At 38.6% G+C, this 26,293-nt stretch overlaps 1 protein-coding gene across 1 annotated transcript in view; it reads right to left on the reverse strand.

Moving 5' to 3' along the window:
* Window positions 1-1,357: 1,357 nt before the first annotated feature.
* The window catches only part of CEP192 (centrosomal protein 192), a gene marked incomplete at its 5' end in the record, with an annotated part of 64,616 nt that continues 39,680 nt past the window's right edge, over window positions 1,358-26,293 (reverse strand). The window contains 12 exons of the mRNA XM_080611058.1: window positions 1,358-1,538; window positions 5,196-5,254; window positions 7,898-8,021; window positions 8,925-9,043; window positions 15,080-15,199; window positions 16,794-16,889; window positions 17,619-17,698; window positions 18,923-19,127; window positions 20,550-20,655; window positions 23,796-23,919; window positions 24,288-24,460; window positions 26,137-26,278. Coding sequence (XP_080467184.1) covers window positions 1,388-1,538; window positions 5,196-5,254; window positions 7,898-8,021; window positions 8,925-9,043; window positions 15,080-15,199; window positions 16,794-16,889; window positions 17,619-17,698; window positions 18,923-19,127; window positions 20,550-20,655; window positions 23,796-23,919; window positions 24,288-24,460; window positions 26,137-26,278 — 1,499 coding nt within the window. The 3' untranslated portion in view covers window positions 1,358-1,387. The remainder of the gene's footprint in view (window positions 1,539-5,195; window positions 5,255-7,897; window positions 8,022-8,924; window positions 9,044-15,079; window positions 15,200-16,793; window positions 16,890-17,618; window positions 17,699-18,922; window positions 19,128-20,549; window positions 20,656-23,795; window positions 23,920-24,287; window positions 24,461-26,136; window positions 26,279-26,293) is intronic.

The following is a 26,293-nucleotide window of genomic DNA, read 5'->3' on the forward strand; positions in this document are numbered from 1 at the left end:
AAGAGCACCTTTAGTATACTTCAACATAATATTGGTGTCATGAATCACAGGCAATGCACTGGGTACTTGAGGGTTTTCCTCCCATTTTCTTCAAATGTCAATTGTTTGAAAATGCAGTTAAACAATTTCACATTAGAAGAATTGCAGTCACAGTTCTACCAGCCTGAAGAAAAAAGGAATTTCACTCATGGTTCTACCAACCTGAAGAAAGGAATAATGTACATATGCTATGACAGAACTATGCTGTCAAAACGTACATTGCTAGCTTAAGGCAACTTCAGACATACAGCTCCATGCTACAGAAATAAAATAGCAGGCTGAACCAAGGCGTACAAAGGACATGGTAACAGTGGGTAAGCTGATTGTGGAACTGTTGCTCATTGAATCCTGCAATATGGGATCTGCTTAGTACTTACCAAAATTAGAAAGAAGCAAGTTCAGCACACCAAAAAGAACCCCCAAAACCTTTCGTTAAAAGAGCAGACAGTGAACTTCCAGAGCTTTCCACATGAAGTTGTGCAAACAAGGTGTAAAAGGGTTCAGAAAGGTGAACAGATACATTCAAAAACACGTTCATACATGCAAAAAAAAGGGATAGGTGGGAATCTACCTCCCATCCCTCATCAAATGACTGCAGATGCTGATAAAATACAAGAGAAGTGAACCAAAGGCAGCAGCCAAGCTTATGTCGTCTTTCAAAGCAACATCTTTTCACCACACCTAGAGACAGAATACTGGGTTAGACAAATCGTTCTGGAGGGCTGAACACAGTATTGCTCATGTTTAATTTACACTGTTTTCACATTGTTAGAGTTAAAACAATGCTCATGGCTCCCACTGAACTGTGTGAGAAGTTAGGGGCTTACTGTCAGATCTTCGATCTGGTCCCAGATTTATCAGACAGACACATGTTATTAACAAATCAGCTTCTGTACTGCAATCCCTTCTCCTGCTCCCCAAAAGCTCCCCCAGCAAATTAGCATTGCCTAAGGGTAGGCAGCTTGATCCCATACCTACAGCAAGGAATTCTCTAACCAAAGACAGAAATTAGGTAGAATCAACTGTTAACAGATAGATTTTATTTCTGTATTTACAATGCTTAAAATAAAATAGATCAGTATCCAGCTACTCCTAATAAATGCAAAAATAGAAAACTTCCCTTTTCAACAAAAGTGCGGAAACATAAATTAGAACATGATAACCTTAAAACATACAAAGTTATTTCTCAGTGTTTTTACTATGAAAACAAGCACCGTAATTTATCTTACAAAAGATGTTCCATCAAAGCAGCATCACAGGGCAAAACAAGTAGGACATTAATATGGAAATGTAGTAGCAAATCTTTGAATATTTTAAATGACATAAACTGTCCTAAATTATTATAAAGTTAGAAAACTGTTCTACTTTTTGCAATAGCTTTACCACATAGCCGAATATTAAGTGAGCCATATTTGGCCGTTGACACAACGAAGACACCTTCAAACTTTCCTTCTGCCTTTGGCTTGAACTGGACTGGCACATTGATGTAATGATGGGATCTGTAAAAAGGTATTTATGTGCATATTCTCTGTTAATAAACAAGTAAATCCTACTCAATAGAGATATTCTTGTCTAGCTTTGATTTTCACCAAAATAGTACATTGAATGTGCACTGGATCATCAAGTTTATTTTTATAATCTTATCCCTTATCCTTCTGAGGGACTTTGACTGTAAAGGTCATTCGTTCCTCCTGATTATAGAAAGTACTGCAATACTTTATTGCTTTAGTTTACCTACGCAAGTTTGGTCTGCTTCTTTTCAATAATATAAACAGTGAATAAACTATATTTAGAACAAAGTTACTACATTACTTCCCTTCAGAAGTCATGTGACAAGTACATCAAAATTTCCAATTCATTTTGAAATTCCACCAATTTGAAGCTAGTAAAATAATTTCAGTTATTTCTAATTGCATCCACATTAAGAAATATTTTGCAGAATCATTGCCAAGTCAATATACCCATCCTCAAACAGTGTTGTAAAGATTTTACATTACACCTTAGCTTATATAATTCCTCTTCTGTTCAGATTGCATAAAAACATATCAAATGTAATGGGTGTCTGTCTTAATTGTCAAGAGCCTAAAGCAAATGTTTTAAAGATATAAAGCTATACAAGCAACAAGCTGTAAATGCCAAGTGGTGGCCTATTGGATTCCATGACATCCAACAGAAATATCCAGCACTAACAGACAGTAAACAGTAACAGGCACATATTAGAATAATGAAAAATTAACACCATTACTTAATAACACAAGGAAAGAAAAGACAGCTTTGCTTTCTTTTATTGTAGCTTCAGTATTCTCCCCTTAACTGTATTTAGTATTATCCAGCATTCTCTGGAGTGTGCTTATTTTCCTTACTTTGTTCCTACCTTTTCATATTCCTTTCCTCTACAATAATCCAACCTATGATATTCAGTCTGTGCTCTTACCCTTCTACATTTGGAAATCATAATATTGGCCCTACATAAGTCAAAATGGGAAAGTTCTGACTCCAGCTACTACAGCTCTTTGGGTTAATGTATAGAACAAATGTTCTCAGAAATTAAGCATTTCTGGAGGCTTTTTCTTAAGTCCAATAGCCAGAAGCTACTCAGGACGAATAGTGTTAGGACAAGCAGAATTCCCTGCAACTAACTGTCTTCTCTTAACAAAAAGTTTTACTTCAAACTTTTCACTATGCCTGCAACTCAATTACTCTATGAATACTATATGGCCTTCACAGGTTGTTGCATCAGTTTCAAGTGGCATTTTCCGAGAAGTCAGGTATGCCTGAAGCTTACTTCATAGACATACTAATACTGCAGGGCTCTAAACACAGTGGCAACAACAGGCAAGTTTAAAAGGAACAGTATGAGTAAGCAGCATCTAAGCCACAGTAACCAGATCTATTGTCAATGAATAGTGACTCCTGACACACAGAATGGTGGGTACTGATGACAAAAACAGTCAAGCATAAAACAGTTTTACCTTTTAGTTTAAGAAATATATAGTAATGAAATATATACTACCCTGTAATCAACTAATTTCAGATGGCTTCTGAAGGAAATTCAAAAGAAACAGCTTATTTTTCAAACTGTTTTTAGACAGTCATAACCTGGCAGTCCTTTCAGAAACAGAACTTAGCCAAAGGTTTTAAAAAGTCAGCTGTTTCCTAATGTTTCCCCTTACAGTTTTGGGTGCTAGATATTGTATTTGGATAAAGCCTGTTACTATTTTCAACTGAGTAAACTGCAGTAAAGGAACCAGTTGTGCTACGTATGCATGCTTGTAATGACATAACCAATTAAACAAGAATGAGTAAGCCACTACATCAACTTCTGAAGGTCGGACTTTTGGTATTACATACAAACTTGAAATTCCATTATCCAGATTTAAAACTGGATTACACAGAATTGCTTTCAAATTTGGTCCTCAAAATGAAGAGTATGCAACAGCCCATGACACTTTTTTGGCCCTAAAAGGTAGGTGGTACTTCATTTTTACACTCTTATTTGTAAGATGTCCAGTTAACCTAGTTCAGAAGGAAGCAGTTAACAAAGACTCTGTTGACATCCTCCTTGATGCTGTTCTCAAATAAAAGCCATTAAAGAGAAGTTCTTTTAACACTTTTTTAAAAGCATCTATTCAAATCAAGTAATTATTCTGTGCTTTATGCTCTTAAATGGGATAGCTGCTTCAGAGAGGTAAGCTGACTTCAGATGAATGAATTTTTAAAAAGCCATGAAAGGCCAATATTTACAACGGAAGAAAAAACTGCCAAAGCTACTAAAAGAAAGGTTGTAGAATGCTATTAGAAGGTGCAGTATATTCAGCTGATAGCCTTTAAAATGGCAGACTGAAATTTAAACTTATTAAAGTCTACTTTCAATAAAAGCAATACGAGTTTTTCCATCTCTCACAGAAAATCTAACAAATAGCTTTTGCAGCATTCCTCAAGAATTTTTTTTATATATCTAAGTGTTTTCCAGTGAAGTTACTCATCTTCTTTTTCAGGGCAGCCAAGTTATCCTGCCCTTTGTCTGCAGCGGTACAGCCTCAGACAGGTCTAGCTAGTCATGTTTATTCTAATAAATTTAACCTCGGTCACTGCCTCCATAAAAAGCCCTTCTGTGCCATCCGATATGACATATTTAGTATAAAGATGCCAGTTCAATAAAAACACTGGAACCCATGTCTAAGTGGTTGATAACACTTTGTACCGGAAAGTAGCCTTAAGAATACCTTGAATACCTGTGGCTACCACCACCATAGAGTTGTCTTTATCATAAATGCTAAGTATTGTTGGCAGATACGAAACTAGAATAGGAGCCAGAGTATCTAGTTCCATTTATGATTTTGTTCATAATTTCTGTTCTATATACCCGTTGCTTCCCTGTCTTTAAAATGGAGATCTTTTTAAACTCTAAGAATGTATGCTATATATATATGACTTCTAATGAAATGGTTGCATTTCTGTCCTCCTGACAATACCACTGTTACAGAGAAGCATGTGAGATGCTATACTTCTTGAAGAGACGACTAATAGACTGTCAAATACTTGTTGTAATGAACTCCAAAGATGACTGGATTTATTTTGAGGGACTGTTATCACCAACTTGAAAATTCCTTTTATGTAGGTAACGTGCTGAAATACTTGGTGTGACCAGGCAATTCCACTGGCCACTCAAACCTTGTATTTGCTAAGAATCTTTGATGCAGCTCTGCAGGTTTGTCAAATTAGAGGCATGATGAAGGCAATTTGCTTGGTCTGTTGTGCAGAAAGTATAAATGGAAGGAATGACTTGATTGCGCACAGCATGCCAAATGGTTAAATGAAGCATTAGGCTTAGCATTAAAAGCAGCAGCACTGTTAGAAACAATTTGCAGGGAAGAAATTGGCAGATGCAGAAATAACTGTGTGGGCTCATTCTGCTTCTAACCAAGATTACAGAGCACAGCTTAGCAAAAAGGGAAGAATAAAAAAAAAAAGAAAAAAAAAGAAAAAAAAAATCCTTTAACTAAAAAAAAAAAAAAAATCTTTAACTAGACAGCCAGAATGTTAGGTACTTAGATCTACATTTCAGAACTGTACATACAGAGAAGATATTTGTCTTACTGAATTTCTTGTTTAATTTTTTGTTAGGAGAGAATGTTAGCATATGCATTACTCACCTTAGAGAGTATTCTGAGTGCTTGATGTAGAAAGGCTCTCTGGGACTTACGAATTTCAGCTGCAATTTAATACAAAATGCTTAAAAGAGCACTATATCTAAGCCTAACATATTCAATTTATGACAGGCTTAAAATAAATCAGGTTACTTACAAATACAGCTTTACACTGGTTTAGAGAGCAGACTTCAGTCTCTTCAGGAACCTGCTTAGTTAGGTCCCGTGGGATATAGCCCTAGAGGGTAGGGTGCCCCAAGACTGTTGGTCGATATTCAAGGATCACCTGCTACAAGCTCAGAAATATTGTGTTCCAACTAGAAGGAAGTACAGCAGGAGGGCCAGGAAGCCTCCTTGGATGGATAAGGAGCTGCTGAGGTAACTTAGAGGGAAAGGTAAAAAAGAGGCTTATAAAAGGTGGAAGCAGGGACAGGCGGCCTGGGAAGGATACAGGGATGTTGTCCAGGAAGCTAGGGATGAGGTTAGGAAAGCTAAGGCCCAGTTAGAATTAAACTTGGCTAGGGATGTGAAAGATAACAGGAAGGGATTCTATAGGTACACTGCAAATAAAAGACAGACTAGAGACAATGTGGGCCCCCTTCGGAAGATATCGGGAGAACTGGCTACCTTGGGTTTGGAGAAGGCTGAGGTTCTTAATGACTTCTTTGCCTCAGTCTTCACTGGCAAATGCTCTGACCACCCAAGTCCTGGAAGGCAGACACAGGGACTGGCAGAATGAAGACCCTAGGCCCACTGTAGGAGAGGATCTGGTCTGAGACCACTTTAAGAACCTGAATGTGCACAAGTCCATGGAACCTGATGAAATCCATCCGCGGGTCCTGAAGGAGCTGGCGAATGAAGTTGTTATGCTACTGTCCATCATATTTGAAAAAACATGGCAGTCAGGTGAAGTTCCCAAAGACTGGAAAAAGGGAAATATAACCCCCATTTTCAAGAAGGGGAAAATGGATGACCTGGGAAATTACAGACCAGCCAGTCTCACCTCTGGGCCTAGCAAAATCTTCGAGCAGATTCTCCTGGAAGGCATGCTAAGACACATGAAAAACAAGGAGGTGGTTGGTGACAGCCAGCATGGCTTCACTAAAGGGAAATCCTGCCTGACCAATTTGGTGGCCCTCTATGATGGGGCTATGAAACTGATCAACAAGGGCAGAGCAGTTGACGTCATCTAGCTGGACTTGTGCAAAGCATTCGATACTGTCTCACATGACATCCTTGTCTCTAAATTGGAGAGACATCAATTTGATGGGTGGACCACTCGGTGGATAAAGAACTGGCTGGATGGCCGCACGCAAAGAGTTGTGATCAATGGCTCGATGTCCGGCTGGAGACCAGTAATTAGTGGTGTCCCTCAGGGATCGGTGTTGGGACCGGTCTTGTTCAACATCTTTGTCGATGACATGGACAGTGGGATTGAGTGCGCCCTCAGCAAGTTTGCCAATGACACCAAGCTGTGCGGTTCGGTTGATACGCCGGAGGGAAGGGATGCCATCCAGAGGGACCTTGACACGCTTGTGAGGTGGGCTGATCCCAACCTGATGAAGTTTAACCATGCCAAGTGCAAGGTCCTACACCTGGGTTGGAGCAATCCCAGGCACAGCTACAGGTTGGGCAGAGAAGAGATTCAGAGCAGCCCTGTGGAGAAGGACTTGGTGGTGCTGGTCGATGAGAAAATGAACATGAGCCAGCAGCCTGTGCTCGCAGCCCAGAAAGCCAACCATATCCTGGGCTGCATCAAAAGGAGCATGACCAGCAGGTCAAAGGAGGTGATCCTGCCCCTCTACTCTGCTCTCGTGAGACCTCACTTGGAGTATTGTGTGCAGTTCTGGTGTCCTCAACATAAAAAGGACATGGAACTGTTGGAACAAGTCCAGAGGAGGGCCACGAGGATGATCAGGGGACTGGAGCACCTCCTGTATGAAGACAGGCTGAGAAAATTGGGGCTGTTCAGCCTGGAGAAGAGAAGGCTGTGTGGAGACCTCATAGCAGCCTTCCAGTATCTGAAGGGGGCCTACAAGGATGCTGGGGAGGGACTCTTCATCAGGGACTGTAGTGACAGGACAAGGGGTAATGGGTTCAAACTTAAACAGGGGAAGTTTAGATTGGATATAAGGAAGAAATTCTTTACTGAGAGGGTGGTAAGGCACTGGAATGGGTTGCCCAAGGAAGCTGTGACTGCTCCATCCCTGGCAGTGTTCAAGGCCAGTTTGGACAGAGCCTTGGGTGGCATGGTTTAGTGTGAGGTGTCCCTGCCCATGGCAGGGGGTTGGAACTAGATGATCTTAAGGTCCTTTCTAACCCTAACTATTCTATGATTCTACACAGACCCAGGGTTTAAAATTGAAGCATGCACTCATTTATATATGGTAATAAAAATTCACATCTCAATATTTTAAGTTAAAAAATTAAATAAATCAGGATAACATATCTAAGGAAACTATAATCTATTCTTTTTTTCAATTGGAAATATATTACAAATACACTTAGTGATTCAGTCGGCCAAAAGAAAAGGGGAAAATTACAGGAGAGCAAAATTCTGCAAATACAATAATAACTTTTGACACTAACAAACTAAGACTTGTACTGCTGGAATCTGTCAAGAGTAAACAAAAACAGTGCAGGTGAACAGTTGCAGGTGTTGCAAGGTCTTATGAAAATCTGTTTAAAATAAAGTCTGTCAAACTTACCACATGTGTTGTAAAGGTATTATTCCGCAAGTTGACCTTTATCGTGCGTGATTCCCCAACTCTAGTTAGAGGAAAAATATACAGGTCTTCTGGTGCATACACCCTTCGAACGATCTCATTTTGTCTGATTTGAAAAAGAGGTTTAAGATATTAACATTTCCTACTTACATGGTCTGAATATATTGGTTGTATATTTCAAGACAACAGGTGTATTTTTTGAGACTCAATCAGGAAACACTGAAAGATCCTGAAGGCATCAACTCTCTCTCACAAGTTACATTTTAGTCAGAAATAATGAAAGCATCACTGTGGCATGTTCACATGTTCATTACACACATGTTCATAATCTGAACTCTTCCCCCATATGCTTTCCTAGAAATTAAACTCTTCTCAGAGATGCTATATTTAACCAAAACATTTTACTTCCCTGCTATGTTCATAGCATCCCATAGGAAAAGAAACAGAAATTAACTTAAGACTGAAGAACAGTAAGGTTAAGACATACAGTTACAGTGGTCTTCTCAGAAGTGAATTTACAGGTCTATGGACCTGTAAATTCTCTCCAAAAGGGGATTACACAAAAAATGCACTCAAGATTCGACTGCTAATACCAGTTCATTTGCAACAGCAAATCAAGGTTTGGCATCTTAGAAACCCAGCTGAAAAGAAAAAGCATGGGAGGCTGAACAATACAAAGCCATTAAGAGGCTTGGCAAGTCTAGTTTCTTTGCAGCTGTTTACTCTTTAACATGGAATCATAGGATAATTCAGTTCAAAAGAGACTCAGAAGGTCTCTATTCCATCCTCTTGTACCAACGAGGGTCAGACCAGGCTGGTCAGGGCTTTATCCAGTCAGATCCCAAAAACCTTCAAGGACAGAAGACCACACAGCCTCTCTGTGCAGCCTGTTCCATCACATCCCATGTCCTAATAGCAAAAAAGTTTTTTTTGTGGGGTTGGATTCCTACTCCTCCCTTCCCCTTTTACCCAGCTGCAGACTCTCATTTCAAGTTTTATTCATACATACCCTACTTTAATTGTAGGTGCTTCAGAGTAAACCTTTTCTGGTGTGACTGAAAGCTCAGTTTTTGTGAAGGCACTTGCAGAATCTTTCACAATTAAAGTTTCGTTTTCTTTTCTACTACCCTATTGGCAAAAATAGAGAAGACTTTAAACTTTGCATTCAAAAAGTATTTAAGTATTCAAACATTTAAGTCATTTCCCTTACCCAATCCAAGACTTTAATTTATTTTAAGTATAATCTTCCAGAAAGAGTAGAGTCTGGATCACTGAAACAGAAGCAGTGACTCAGGAGGAATACTTTAACAGGTTTCCATGTCTTATGAATATTTTGTTACAAGCCAGCTCACAACAAACCAGCAGCACAGGTGGAATTTTGAGAAGGCTGCTAGCAATAAAGATTTCACCAAAAGCCAAACCAAAAAAACATTTCTCTGCAGGTATTCTGCCCATATGCCTCAAGAACAAAGTCAGCTAAACAGCTGCTCATAGAGAAGGAAGGCCTAAGTCATCATTATCATTTGAATTCTCACAACAGCAAAAAAGCTTTGCAATGATTTTGTATTATGAACAATACATCCTTCTAAAAGAAAGGTCTCTCCAGAGAGACAGAATCTGGTAATGCATTATATAGTAATTGTTATATTCTGAAATTAGGCCAAAATATTTACCATCATCAGGATGCCCATTCTCTGTACTCTAGCACAATGAGGCCAGATCACCCTAAAGGAATACTTTGCCAAAGAGCCAGTTTCATATTCTGCATTCTGTAACAACTCTAGCCAGGTACTGCTTGGAGCCACTTGAGCCACAACACCTTGAACAAAGCTAAAGAACCAAAAGAAGCTCCTACACTTATGGTTGTACAACATTATCTCAATTTTTGAAACGGTGCTGACATTTTTAGACAAGCAGCTGATTCCCTTCCGCAGGGAAGATTAAAAAAAATATTCTTCTTCAATACAGCTGCTATGACAAACTTGTCTTTTAGACATTAATTTCTCTTAGTGAAAGAGCTGCTAATCAATCAGTTTGTCAGAAACAGCAGCAGCCAAAAAAAAAAAAAACCCAAACCTTAAATTTACAGAAAATTTTCCGTTGCAAATAACCAATGATCCACAGCAGAACCCAGTAGATAAAGACAAGAAAGGATTTGAACATGTGTCTCATTTCAAGAGCTTTTGATTTCCTATGTAGTAAAAATGATGGGTATCATGCCTCAGTGTTATAATTCAAATTCTAATTTATCAATAAGGCAAGTTTACAGCATGAGAAGAAAGAGATGGAAAAATCATCAGAAGTCTCCCAGTCTTTATAAGGGCATCCTGAAGTACTACGTGCTTTACCATAGCCCATACTGACTTTTCCCATTTCAAATGAAAGTAGTATGTTAACACTGTCCAAATGGTTGTAACTGAGAGCTCTTGTTCCAAAGCCACCTCAGGAGTATACAGATCTGTTTAGCTTTAAAATTGGAACTACTTTGCTCATAGAGTTTAGAAATTTATCCTCCTCTCACTTCTGGCATACTCAAAGAAGATGAAGCTCTGTACTGCTGATAAAAAGAATAGAACCAGGACTCTTAGACACCAATATGTTTTGTTTTAAGTATTAAGAAATTCAGCTCAGTTTGCTGCAAAATACTACTTTAAGAAGTTACATAGTTGAACAGCTAAACTGCATAAACCATGAACATTAGAAAATGATATGCACTTAACATTTGTAGTATCTTCAAACTTTATGAAGTGCTCAACTCTCTACGTGCTAATAGAGCAATCTGAACTCCAGTGCCAACGATTACACTGAAATATCAACCCAAGACTTCAGCGCACAGTGGCAATACTCATTCTTAGCTCAATGATCTTAGAAATTGTTTCACAGGAAAAGAGAAAACTAAGTTTGAATGGCCAGTATTGAGAGGTTGAGGTTACAAAGCATGTGTATGTAGAATCCCTCCTTTAGTTATCTTTGGGATCACCTTTGGACACATTATCTTCTGAGCTCCTGACTACTGTTTCCAGTGGTGGGAACTGCAAATGCATGAAGGGCATAATCAAAGTAACAGTTAGTGAGCTTTTCAGGGAATAACAAAAGTAGCAAGTGCCACTGATTTTCCTAACATCTCCTTGTTCTTTTAGATCTTTCTGGAGTTATTCCAAATTTTTCATTTCTTCTGAAGTGGTGCTTTAAATAAATACCACTCAGTTACTCTGAACGACAGTCAGTTTTCCCACTTCATTCTATCAAAAGTCACATTAACCAGAGCCATAGCCTTCTGCCTCAGCAAATCCACCAGAATCCAAGTCCTTTTCAAAGCTGCAGTTAGATCTGTAGGATATAATAGATTGGAACTGACAAGTCTTCTTGACCAGAAGTGGATCTGAATTAAAAACCCCAACAACTTAAGTTCTGTGTTGTCCCCTCTTACAAGCAGCTTTGCAGTTCCTTACTTAGTTCAGAAAGGAAGTACTTCCCTTTAAACTCTTCTTCAAAGTGATAATGGCACGTTGCAAGTACTTTATACAAAATTTTTCCCATATGCACAAAGAGATGCTGAAAAGATCTAATTGTAACAGCTTCGGGGGGAAAAAAAAAAAAAAATCAAGAGGAACAAATCTGATTAATTCAAAAACATTAATATCAAGTTGTGCTGCTCAAAGATTTACACAACTCTGCCAGTTAGTCATGTTTTAAGAAGAAAAATATTCAAAACTCTAGATTTCTGATAAAGAATTAATCTTCTCTCAATTTCAACTAGCTTTAAACAGACAAATGACAAAGACACTTTCCTCATTTTAAGGAAAATTATGTTCAAAGAATAAGATGAAAGCTGAATAAAAATATCCTCCCAAACCAAACATTATACAGGTCTCATTCTTCATGGCAAAATTAGAAGCTACTAAAAAACCCCACATTTTTAGCAAGTCCTCTTTTCAACACAATTAAGTACTGGGAAGAACAAGGACCCTATTGGATATAAGGAAGGAATTCTTTACTGAGAGGGTGGTGAGGCACTGGAATGGGTTGCCCAGGGAGGTTGTGAAGGCTCCATCCCTGGTGGTGTTCAAGGCCAGGTTGGATGAGGCCTTGGGAGGCATGGTTTAGTGTGAGGTGTCCCTGCCCATGGCAGGGGGGTTGGAACTAGATGATCTTAAGGTCCTTTCCAACCCTAACTATTCTATGATTTCTATGAAAAGGTAAGGTAACCCAGCAAAAAGGATAAGTCAGGTTCTCACTACTGAAACAGGCTTGGTACTCTAAAGAAAGGTCCCAGATCTCTATCTGGGCTTCTCAGAAAATCAAGTCAAGCTTTCTGGAGAGGACAGAAAAGCATATATAGCAATCACACAATACTGAATGTAGAAAGCTCTTCACAGAGCTGGAATTAAGCTGCTGGCATAGGTCCAGAGCAGGACATAGAATCATAGAATAGTTAGGGTTGGAAAGGACCTTAAGATCATCTAGTTCCAACCCCCTGCCATGGGCAGGGGCACCTCACACTAAACCATGTCACCCAAGGCCTCATCCAACCTGGCCTTGAACACCGCCAGGGATGGAGCATTCACAACATCCCTGGGCAACCCATTCCAGTGCCTCACCACCCTCTCAGTAAAGAATTTCTTCCTTATATCCAATCTAAACTTCACCTGTTTAAGTTTGAACCCATTACCCCTTGTCCTGTCACTACAGTCCCTGATGAAGAGTCCCTCCCCAGCACCCTTGTAGGCCCCCTTCAGATACTGGAAGGCTGCTATGAGGTCTCCACACAGCCTTCTCTTCTCCAGGCTGAACAGCCCCAACTTTCTCAGCCTGTCTCCATACGGGAGGTGCTCCAGTCCCCTGATCATCCTCGTGGCCCTCCTCTGGACTTGTTCCAACAGTTCCATGTCCTTTTTATGTTGAGGACACCAGAACTGCACACAATACTCCAAGTGAGGTCTCACGAGAGCAGAGTAGAGGGGCAGGATCACCTCCTTGGACCTGCTGGTCATGCTCCTTTTGATGCAGCCCAGGATACAGTTGGCTTTCTGGGCTGCGAGCGCACACTGAAGCTGGCTCATGTTCATTTTTTCATCGACCAGCACCACCAAGTCCTTCTCCACAGGGCTGCTCTGAATCTCTTCTTTGCCCAACCTGTAGCTGTGCCTGGGATTGCTCCGACCCAGGTGTAGGACCTTGCACTTGGCATGGTTAAACTTCATAAGGTTGGCATCAGCCCACCTCACAAGTGTGTCAAGGTCCCTCTGGATGGCATCCCTTCCCTCCAGCGTATCAACCGAACCACACAGCTTGGTGTCATCGGCAAACTTGCTGAGGGCGCACTCAATCCCACTGTCCATGTCACCAACAAAGATGTTGAACAAGACCGGTCCCAACACCGATCCCTGAGGGACACCACTCGTTACCAGTCTACATCAAAGCTGGTGAAAGGTCTAAAGCACAAGTCTTAAGAGGAAGAGCTGAGGGAACTGGGGTTGTTTAGTCTGGAGAAAAAGAGGCTCAAGTGAGAACCTTATTGCTTTCTATAACTACCGGAAAGGAGGAGGATGGAGAGAGGTGGGCATTGGTCTCTTCTCCCAAGTAACAGGTGATAGCACTAGAGGAAAATGCCTCAAGCTGCATCAGCAGAGTTTTAGATTAAATATTAGGAAAAATTTCTTCAATGAAAGGGTGATCAGGCATTGGAACAAGATTCCTGGGGAAGTGGTGGAATCATCATCCCTTGTCCTGGGTTCAGCAGTAGCTGTCATTTTTTCTCCTTCTTAGTAGCTGTTGCAGCACTGTGTTTTTGATTTTCGGCCTGGGAATAATACTGATAAAGCCGATGTTTTCAGTTGCTGGTCAGAATGTTTACCCTGACCAAGGACTTTGTGAGTCTCAGGCTCTGCCAGGGAGGAGGAGAAGCTGGGAGGAAGCAGGGACAGGACACCTGACCCAAACTAGCCAAAGAGGTATTCCATACCATAGCACGTCATGCCCACGATGTATAACCAACCATACCCGGAAGGGCTAGATCACTGCGGGGTGGGGGTGAGGTACCGGTCGGTGAGCGGTTGTATCCTCTTCCTTGTTATTTCCTTTATCATTATTATTATTGGTGGTAGCAGTAGTGATTTGTGTTATACCTTAGTTACTAAACTGTTCTTATCTCAACCTGTGGGAGTTACATTCTTCCGATTCTCCTCCCCGTCCCTCCAGGACTGGGGGGAAGAAAGGTGGAGGGGGAAGTAGACTGCGTGGTTCTAATTTACAGCCTGGGCTTAAACCACGACATCCCTGGAAGTGTTGAAAACATGCATAGATGAGGCCCTTAGTGACACGGCTTAGTGATGGACTTGCAAGTCCTGGGGTAACTGTTGGATTTGATTATCTTAAAGGTCTTTTTTCAACACAGTTGATTCTATGATTCTATAATAAGGTCATTTAAACAATCATTAGAATTCATTCTTCTTAATAGTAATAGATTCTCTGTCCTATGTAGACTCCTCCTGTACAGAGACAAGGATTAAAAGCAAGGTAAGGAGAGAGCACACAGAAAATCAGTTCTAAATCCCAATCACCTCCTCCTTCCGAGCCTCACCATAAAGTTAGAGCTGAGGAACAATGGATGAGCAAAGATGAGCTGAAGTTCAATCGCTCCTATACAGAATTCTCAAAATCACTCCCACCTGGATGGGAATTGTTACTCCCATAAAATACTTGAACAGATTCTACCAGAGACACACCCGTATCTCCAATACGGATATTTGAAAAATCCAATATTGCATTAAGCTACAAATTACAGCAATGGTCAATTACTTTGTTAGGTTATTTACAAAAATAAAACCATTCCACTTAGGGTCTGATACAAACAAATCTGCATCTACAAAACCAGTTCCCTCAGAAAGCAAGTTTGTCCCTAGTTTCTTAGAGCAAAATAAAATTTTGTATCTTAAAAGGAAAAAGATAATTCAGTATCACATAAGCAAGGTGAAAAAGGTATTTTTGTAGCATAAGCAAACAGTACAGTTTAGTCCAACAAAAATATCAGCACAGTCTGGGTTTGGGTTTTTTTTCAGAATACACCAGCACACATGATAAAGAGTACTTACTGCATAGTAAAATGAAAATGTTACCAAAAATTTGTTTTCAGGCCAACATTTATAGCATTTATATACTTACTGCTCCAGAAAGCTGAAATCTTAATTTGTGTTTCCAACCAGGTTTTTCAACTGGGTGACACTCAAGGTCCCAGAACTGGGAGTAATCCCCTATATCTCGAGGCAAAAAGGTGACAACAACCTACAACAAGAGAAAAAATTGGCAGAAGCTTATTAAAATAATCTACACATCCTCAAAATCTTACCTATACAAAGTTACAGTCAAGTCAGCACAAAGTTTACATGCTATAGATCATACATTCCTCACACAGGTAATCTTGCACAAAACAATGCAGCTCATTCTCCTTTGCTCACAAGAGAAAAAGTTTTGATGAAATACATTGTGCAAGCAATTTCGAACAAAACTTGAGTGCAGCTAATCTGCTTTAAGCAAAGTCAGCAAATGCTTGCACAATTATTTCCATTAACAAACTGGGGTAGAAGGAGACAAGGAGGGGAAATACATTAGCTGAAAGACAGCAATACTCTCATCTCTCGGCTAAGCTGTGAACAATTGCACTCCTTCAGCTCCAAGTCAGTAAGCACACTGTGCTACAAATACTAAAAGGCCTGAAATTTAAACCAACTTGCAGGCTATGCATTTGATTATCCTTGGAGGTCACCTGTGTAACAAAAGCCTGTCTCTGTATAGTGGTGTACCAGGTAAACTCAGGAGTTGTGTTCAGAGTTGAGGTTGGGGGAAGAAAGAGAAGGGGAGCAGCAGATTAGAATAGATCGATACAGATATATCTAATTAGCCAATCATCATACCCACTGCAAAAACCAGCAAATCATGAAAGCACCGTACCTTATCTGCTCCAGCCAACAGCCTGACATGCCAATAATGTAAATGTTATCCAAATAAGCCTGAACTAGGATTACTAAGGCAAAGACAACTGTTTAAATTCAAATAATGATTTTCAATGTTATGAAATAATTATGAAACTGGACAGGAGAAAGTTTTTATTTTATCGTGCAAATAGATTAAAAATTGTATCATAGAATCCTAGAAATAATGCAGTTAAGGAATGTCAATAAACCATAATGATTAAAAGATAGGTGTTCATGAATATGAACAGCAGTGAAGTAGCATTAAGGGAGAAGATGAGGGACAAAAAAGCCCCATAGAAACCCACTCAGTATGTCCTTGGATGTGCTTGATAATTGTGGTTATGAAACCCTCTACTGGCCAGGAGATAAAATCGTCAGTCAAATGAGATCAACTTGAGGAACAGATAACTGTTCTTAAACAAGTATGACAAGACTGCTTCAAAGGAAGGGAAACCAGTTCTCACACCGGTTTCATAAGAACCCATGTCCTGGGTTCAGCAGCAGCAGTCACTTTTTCTCCTTCTTAGGAGAGCATTATTTGTGATTTTCTAGTTGATTCTTATAAAACATTTAGAAACAATTTTCTGGTATAGAATAATTTCTCTTAAAAAAAGAATAAATAAAAGAACAAAATAAAAAAAGAAACCAAAACAGCACACTGAAGTCAAATTACAGATTATATAAATCTACAGAATCTACTCAGCTGACATTATAACAGCTGTGGTAAGTAGATAGTGACTACCTGATACTCCCCAGAACCCAACTGTGGAAGGCCATTTTATCATAATTTGATAAAATACAACCAGCTTGCAATTTCAACTGTTATTTCAGAGAGCTTGTCACATGAAATCCTATTTTTACAACTGAGATATAAATATTTCATGCATATTAGTGTGTCATTGTACCTTCTCTTCTCCGTGAGCTTCAAGGGTACCAGAAACACGGGAACATCTGAAAGCGGAGTAAGTAACTCTATAAACACAACCAGTTCCATCCACATCCTGCAAATAAAATTATGAGTCAGATTCAGATGGGAAAGAAAACAAAACACAACACAAAAAAAAACCCGAACCACACAATACACCCACCACCATTGCACAGAACTGAAGAAAATACTCCCAATCAAGCTGCTTTCAAGTGAATAAATACTGACTTCCTAAAGACAAATGAATAATGACTAAAAATGCTACAACATCTATGCAGTCGCCTAAATTGGACATCAGTAGCTATAAGGTGGTGCACTGGCTGGAACATGGCATAGTCACCTTCTGGGCTACAGTTAAGACTGCTACATAACCATTATTCATCATTTCTTGACAACAGACCACGATAATTCTAGGATAAAATCAACATGACCATCACCGCATTTCAGACTATCAAAAAAAAGAGCGAAGCATTTACAAATATCAATGGTAAATCCACGAGAATTGCAGAAGCAACAGCAGTGTAATTCAAATATCCTTGACCTAACTTAAATTACCTACACGGATAACATGTACAGCATAACAGCAGCACAAGTCTCGAAACAAGGCAAGTTTAGCATTCTGGAGCCAAAAGGAATACCCCTCTTCTATGTATACTTGATTACATACTGCAATCTGGATGATGATAGTGGATGAGGAGAAGGAAACTTTCTTGAGAGGGTGGAAGGAGAAAAAGAGAGCAGCATGAAAACATGGAAAACCACCCAAGCGATATGCATAAAACTACCAATGCAAGCATTCACTTACTTTAACATAGGGTGGGGCAAAAGATGACAAAAACCACTTCACAGTTTCATCCCCTTTATTCTCCATTTCCAAGTAACTCTCTAGAAGAGAAGTATCAGATTAGTATATTAAATGTCTTGATTCAGGTATCTTTAGTGGAAAGAATTTAAACAGAAACTATGTTTCAAGACAAGAAGGAAACAGTTCTGATGAAGCCAACTCCAAGAGCAGACTCAAAGCACACTGATATAAAATTCTTGACAGCTTATACGAAAGAAATTATCGGAAAATCCCAACTTCAACAGTATCAATAGGCACATTTCACACCTGAAATGTGCATTTTGCCAAGGATCAACAGGAGATTTGTAAGATCATCTCAGTCTAGAGTAGCACTTCAGGAAGTTTAGCTGCACATATATTATACAGCACATTTATAACAATAGAAAAAGGAATGTTATATTATGCTCCTCTTTCTTAAGTGTATGAAAGAAACCCAGATATAATTGATAAATTAAGCCTTGAAAGTTCTAAAGTCTGTTGAATAAAAATGTAGCATCAGTGAATCATAAAAAACCCCTTATTACCTAGAAAACTAAGCAGTACCAAAAAATCCGGTATCTAGGTAACAGAATGACAGTTTCATACAGTAATTTGGAGAATTTTAAGCATTACTGGAATTACAAGTACAGACTGAGGATTTAAGACTCCATTATCAACAGTGTCCTCCTCAATCATTAAGTACAAGACAAGGATAGCCAGACTCATAGCTGACATTCCTATCATCTTAAGGAAGAACATTTATTTCTCTGCTATACACAGATTTATCTCATATCTTAGGGACACATACACAGATGAGAATGGGTTACTGCAAAAGTGTATTGACCCAAAAGAGCTTGACCAAAGTGTAGTAACCTCACAGTGCCCTTTTCGCCCAGGCACAGTATGGTTACATTCACCATAGCTGATTAAAAACTGGCAACTTACCTGTTGTACACAAAACCTATCTGTGGGAAAAAGTGTGACTATACTGAATGAGGAGAAGAAAAAAATAAAAAGGGGTGGGGAAGAAAAGAAAGAAAAAGTAAAAATAAAAAATATAAAATAATAAAAATATAAAATAAAAAATAATAATAATAAAAAAAAAATAAATAAAAAGACTTCTGAAAAGAGTTCCATCACAAGGAATAACATTTCAAACTAGAGACAGAATAAAGAAATTGGTCAACTGGTCAACCAAGCTATTCAATGTCCCAAAACATACAATAGAGTAAACTGACCACAAGATACTACAGATGTTGCATCATTTACTAAGCAAGCAGTATTACCTGAGCTTTGGCCAGGTCTTGTTTTAGGAAACACAACGGTTCTGTTCTTTAGTTCCATTTTCGTTAGAGGGAGCACAGTGAGAGCCTTTGCCACATGAACAGTAGGATTTTCAGACTGTGGGTTAAACATATCGCATCTTCTAGATAGAAAATCTGCTCCAGGCGCATACTGTCCAACTGCCTCTCGAATCTGCACTTTAATAAACTTTTGCAGAATTTGGAGAGAAAGAAATATTTAAGTAGTGAACATGGATATATTGACAAGTCAAACAATTTAGCTCTATTTTCTTGAGCTGTAAGAGCTCAATGTTGCTTAGCTTTACATTCCAACAAAGGAGAAGACCTGGTCATTTAATGTATGAGACTAACTTCAGTTCACAAAGCTTAAAGATTTCAGGACAAGCTTAATTTAAGAGAATTGGAAAATTTACTGAAAGTTTGCTATCTAGACATTTTATTTCAATAGGAATAATAACTGAAACTAGTTAAATTTAATTGAAAATTCTTACAATATTCTCTGCTTGCAGAGAATGGGAACGGGGCTGCCTCTAACAGAAGGAGCTTTGTGTTTGCTTTTGCTACATAATTAGCACTTCTAAAAACTTCAGTTAATGCTAGTAAAACCTTGGCATACTTTTTGCTCAATTAGATAGGTAGCAAAGAAATGGCAAAAGCATTATGAACTACCAGATCTCTTACAACTGGATTGAGTTCGCTACATTCTCTACTTTTGTCGTAGTAGGTTTCCTCTCAAATCCTTTTCTCATATTGTAGAACATTACATAGTTAAATATGTGCATTGTCTTCATTTCCTTCTCAATTCACTCTCTTCAACAACTTCCCTATTTGTTTGGGGTCTTTTTAAGGCAGTTTCCAATTTCATTTCATACCTCATCTTCCTCCATTAAGAAGGAAAGTAGATATGCCTTTTTATCCTTTCAGTGTCTTATTTCCCTCTCTATGCAGTTACAATTAACCCAAAATACATACTGGCTATAAAAATAAAAAACCAAGTATCTATTTCTTTTTGGGGGGAGATTAGCAAGGAGTCTTTCTGCTTTTACACTGATGAAAGAAGAAACTGTTGGCTTCATATGTTTAATTTATATGCCTTAACTTAATCAGAGAAAAGTCTTAAATTAAAATGCATGAAAAGCAAAAACCTGGTCTAGACATTCTTTATCACAGACTTGTCAGCCAGCAGATTAAGTTTAGCTTAAGGCAGCTCAAAAGGAGCTATGGTGACTTGTCCCACAACCTCATTTAATTTCTTTTATTTAAAATATTACATAGACTACTTTTATATATTCATACATATAAATATTTAGCATTTTAAAAAATAATGCATAAGGCAGTGGTGGGTGCACAGATGCAATTTTGTTGGCAAATGAGTAAGCATTCACATCATATTATTTCTTCAGAGATGAAATTAACTGAGAATCTCAATTTGCACAACAGCCTCTCAACTATAGTTTATTTCTTTAAGAGAACTTTACAAATTAGAGAGAACAATGAAAGTTGACAAAACTGCTGTCTCATACCTAAAAGATTTCAGCAATGTTACTAGACCTTATCCAGCAAAGTAAAATAAAAAGTTTCAATCTCAACTCTCGAGTAAGCCACGAACCTTTTGTCCATTATCACAATGGATATAGATTAGGCCACTCCAAGGAATTAATGCAGGCTTTGTGGCAAGTGATGGGTTAGGACTCACCAGAATTAGTGTACTGCTCCTAATAAATAAAAATAAAGTAAAATTAAAATAAAATATTTGCACAATCTTCATATTAGAATGAGTATCTACAACAGATATCACTAGTCCCCTTCCCTCAAAAAGAATGCACTTGTAACATAGCAGGTAAGTGAAGATGATCTAGAGATAGTTAAATTTCAGGTATTCAAATAGCTAATGTATTATCGAGCTTTAGTACTCAGAAACTTAACAGCAACACACTTGATAAACTTGTCATTGATGGCTGTATAAGGGGTCACAGGGAAAGAGTAAAACTTGCCTATTGTTAACACTGACAGCCAGTCAGACCGCGTAAAGCAGACATAACTACATGTTTCAGAGAAATAAGCTTCAATACTAGTCAAGAAGGGAACTGTACTGTTCAAACAAAGTATACTGAATAAATTGCATTTCAAGAATGTTTTAAACTTTCTAGTTGCAGGGAAGCAGCTTGCTTTCCTTCCTCCCATGCAGAGCTGATCTTCAAAAAAAGAAAAGCCTTTCAATGTTACCACTGCTTTCTACAGTTATTTAGGGGACACTGAAAAGTCAAAATTCACTTGAAGCAGTTATGGCATCACACAGTAACTTGACTGCTGAGAATATACACTCTGATTTATAATGTTCCATATTCTATACTAGAGACATTTAAATAAAGGAGGGGAGAAAGAAAGCCCTGAAGCATTTAAAAAGTTAACACAAAAATCACTGAAGTAAAGGTCATTGGTTGTTATGTTGGCAAAAGCACTCAAGCTACACCTGAAGAATAAATGTAAAATGTCATTAGCACAGCACTTTGCATTTGAAAAATTTAGTATAGTAGCCAGATCAGTCCCCTAAGAAAGTTGGTTTCATAATCATTGTCACAGTATGACCATCTGTACAAACCAACAGATGTTAATGGCCTTAAAATATTAAATCAAGATACTGGTATTTCCTTAAAGAATTGTGGGGTTTTTTGAGTCTCAGCAGTTTTCAGAATCTTTTCAGTCATGGTTCTCCTTTCTCATGTACAAGCTGTGCTCATAAGAAAATCATTTACTAAGTACACACACTGTTGTCACAAAGCATTCCATTGTCCCATTCCCACCAGCATGTCTTTGACATTTAGTGCAAACTTCCAATGCAAATCAACCTGCATGGGGTCACAAAGCATGTGTCTCTTGAAAGAGTCATATTCAACCTAAAGACACTACCTCCCAGTGCTTTCATTGCCATAGAAAGGAGCAGAGCCTAGGGAAGAAGCAGTTTCAAAAGGTGACTCTTGCAACTTTTGGAGATCCCAACCGTCCCTACTCCAAAAGTGCAATTCCTTTCACAGCACTTGCCAATACTCCCAACACTGAGGCACAGCAACAGGCCAGAGGATAGTCTCAGTTCACCTCCACAAGAAAATCTCTTAGAATGCTGCTAAATTCAGTAGGACTTGGGACTTTATTATTCCACATTCAGGCAGGTCAAAGACTGCCTTCAGAGATGAGATGCCTGCTTATCCCACAGAACTTAAGTGGTTTAGTCCAGGTGAAACAGGGGGTGGTCTGCTTGCTATAGCATGGCAGTCCCTGATATTAGGACCTTCTTTCACCATTCCCAAGAAATCAGAACTTCTCCTTTCCTGACCTAAATCAGTTCAAGAATTCTGCCAGCTCCAGCCACTGAAGTCTGGCTGGCTTCTGTCCTCGCAGGATGACTGCTCTGGGCACTTTCGGGAGGTGGTCATGACAAGCAGAAAACTGGGCAAGCATAACTTGCTGTGCTTAAGTCAGCTGTTCCCATGGGTCTGTTTCCCACCTGCAGGCTTCTGTTCTTGATCAAGACTACTTACTTGGACTCAATGTGTAAGGTTTCAGCTCAATTTTTTCCAGTGAAGGGATCACATATTAAAACTAGGCAGTGCAAAAAAAAACTCTTGCAGAAGGCCTTCAATTCCCTGATTTTAAGACATTTTTCCACTGACAGTCCTGAGACTAGTGTTTGAGATACTCAAGATGATCTTACTTTCACAGCTACTGGAAAGTTGTTCATTGTTATCTCTTTTTGAAACCATTGTCCTTTGTACTGATTGTATCTGCAAAGAGTAGCAAATACCACAGCCCTTCCAGAAAACCCTCTTATTTTGTTCTCACTCGTGATGAAAGTTCCCCAGCAGTAAATTCCAGAATTTAGATCTACATTTAAGTGTTTAAATGTATCACATCTTGCATGGCGATACAAGACTGAAAAGAAAGTATTTGTTTGGGCAAACATCTACAAAGTTAAAGAAACTACTTAAACAAAACTCAGAAAGCAAAACCTATTTTTTTGTGGAACATAAGACTTTTTTGGGGAAGACAAGAATAGTAACAGGGTCTTAAAAGCCCTTCTGAACTGACCTTAAAAAAAATCCCATAAATTCAGAAGTGAGAGGTGGCCAGAACTTCCAACCGTTTTATTGTGAAAGAATTCACAAATGCCCATGGGAAGTCTCTGTAGTGATATTATGGCTACTGTTCTGAAATCCTGCTAATTATGACACAGGTGACCTGACACTGGCCTGTCATCCTTTTCTTATCTACAGATATTGAGAAGCCAAAGACCTAGTGGCATAACACAGTTTTGTTAGAATACAAGAACACCCTCACAAACAAGTTCTGATGAATATCAGTGCATTTGCAAAAGAAAACACTAAGTCCCCAGAAGAGCAGCAGTCTGTAAGAACTGTTATTTTGGGGTTGGTTTGTTTGTTGCCAGGGGAGGGGGAGAAGTCCTTTCTGTTTTTAAACACAGAGGTAATTTTTAAATTAATAACCATTGTGAAAGGAGATTTTTAAAGCTTCTGCTTTGTTAACCATCCAGCTCCTGGAAAATTATGCAATAATAATAGTAATTCCAGGCTCAAAAAATTCCTGTCCTCCAGGTAACTATGTGACAGAAGAACATTCCCTCTATGCAGGCTATAAATGGATAGAGTCCTAATATATAGAAGCTAGATTTGCACATCAGCTGATGAAAATTGTTCCAGGGTATAGTCTAAACAAACTAAAATAAATTCCTAAACATAACCAAAATTCCTAAAGTAACAGAATTCCTAAACTAAAAAGAAATTCCTCAAAAACCTCAACACGCTTTCACATGTAAAGGAATCTATGAAAAGAAACTTACTCTGGTTCGACAACTCCATGTTGTGGGGTTATAGTAAGGCAGTGAGCTGGCCATGAAAGCTCAAATGCCAACATCCTATTAGAATTGTTGACAATTTGAACATGTCCAGTATCTGCTGTTCCACCTGTAGTATAGAAGAAGGTATAAAATGCTAACAAATGCAAAAAGTCACAGAAGTGTCTGAGATTCAAAGATCCAATTAAGATAAAGCATTTCCTGTCTCATTTTTACTTTCACAATGCTTTAAAATCTTCATAGGTATGCAGTGCATATTACATGTATACACACACACAGAGCACACTACCTCTAACAATTTAGCAAAAAACTGTATTCAAGCCAAGTTTACTATTTAGATGTAAAGCTACTGCAGCAAGATTATTGGCCAAGCCACATTTACAAATGAGAATAATTAAACATATGGTAAGCAGTTCAGTTATTTTAATACTTAAGTGGTTATTTTATTAACTTCAAAAAAAAAACAACCCAACTTACCAATAGAAGGAGATGTCAAAGTTAAGTACTCTGGTTTGACAATCCAAGCCTGCTGAGTGTCTGATTGACTCTGAACCAGATCATCAGTTGTTATAGGCAATGGAGGACCCTGAGGTCCTTTAACAGGAAGAACATCCAAAGTTGTATTGATATGCCTGTCAGAGTTCTCAAATCTGAAAATAAGATTGCATTAAGCAAAAGTACTAATAAAAGTAACTCATGAGTAATTATAACAGCCTACTCTTAGTATTTCTTAAGATTTAATAATGAAATACAATCTTCTTTACATAGGCTTTCAATTTAATTCAATTCTTCATTATTAAGAAATTAATTCAGCAGCTATATCATAATTTTTTTCACAGAATGTTTAGAAGTGGAAGGTACTGTTTTGATTGGCAAATACTAAAATAAGCAGTCATCTTTATATATATATATTTTATTCAGATTAAGAAAGTACTGGAGAGAGAAATAAGGCAATGAAAGTCATACGTCACAGAAAGCTGGAGGTTAGGAGGGACCTCTGGAGATCACCTAATCCAACCCCGTTCAAAGCAGGGTCATCTACAGCAGGTTACTCAGTATATTATCTAGTCCAGTTCCTAACTTCTCCACAGATGAAGACTTTGCAACCTCTCCAGGCAATCTGTTCCAGTGTCTGATAATCCTCACCAGAAAAGATAAAAAGCCCACCCACAAAAAAACCCAACATATTCACAAAAAGCACATGGATTTTTTTCTAATGTTTGAGTTTGTGTCCATTGCCTCTTGTCCTGTCACTGAACACTACTGGGAAGACTCCATCTTCCTCTTCTTTACTTCCCCGTCAAGTATTTATACACATAGATAAGATTCTCTCCCTGCTCAAGCCTTCTTTGCTTAACACTAAACAAACCCAGTTCTTAAGTCTCTCCTTGAAAGATCAATAACCCAGTCCCTTCATGACCTAGCATTTCACACCTTTGCTTGCAAAATACATGGCAGATAAGCTCATATATGAAAGCTAGGAAGCTGTTATTTAGAATAACAGCTAGATAGGATTCTATCTAGTCTGATCTAGTCTTTCTTCACCTGGTAACAGGATCTTGAGAAGTTTTAATGTTTAAAACATTAAAACTTAAGAAACAACCTATGCAAATGTATTCCTTAAAGTGTTAAGGTTAACTCATATTTATTTTGGTTTTGTGCCATGTTATCTTAGTAAGTAGGACTTGTAAAGGATCTGGACATCTCTTTCCCTTTTCAGGCTCCAAATGCTACAGCAATCCGCCTAAGTGACAGGTCCATTTTAAAGACCAGGTCTCTGCCAGTCCTCCAAAGAAATCCTCCCAATTATGGACTGCTTTATCCAAGAGAACAACAGGGGTGGGGTAGCCTCAGCACTGGCAATTTTTTTGATGTGTATAGTAGAAGCTACACGGAAAGGCTGGACAAGGGAAAGGTCACTAAGCCTTTACAGTGTATCTCTATTTCCATCCCAGACATCAAGAATTCATGACAAGGAATGAAATGGTTATAGTCCTATTAGGACCACAACAACAAATACACTTTGGAAGAGCACATGGAAAAAAAAAAAAAAAAACAAAACCAAAAAAGCCAAACAGGTTTATTCAGATGAAGAATAGGAAGTTGTAGATAAAGTTAATGGTGTCAGTTGAGGGAACAGTTTGAAAGTTATCACAACAGCTTAAACAGACTATATACAGAATAAGAGTGAGAAGAGCCAATTAGGTATTCATCAGATCCATTATTTTGTAAAGCAAGGCTATTTTCACAGATATCAAAGTCTTCAATGAAAGGAGATGCACTTCAGTTAGGTGTTATTAGGCAGTTAGCCTTATAGCTACATTACCTGTATGACTCCAAATGATGCCCAGAAGACTGCTGAAATTCATCCTGATGAAAAGTGGCACATCCAACCACAGAAAGGATAACCCTTTGCATATTCGCATAGAAAAGATGGATATCATTTGTCCCCCGTGGGATATCACATACTAAAAATAAGAGTA

Source organism: Psittacula echo (assembly GCF_963264785.1).
Source record: "Psittacula echo genome assembly, chromosome: 2".
In the NCBI taxonomy this organism is placed as follows: Eukaryota; Metazoa; Chordata; class Aves; order Psittaciformes; family Psittacidae; genus Psittacula; species Psittacula echo.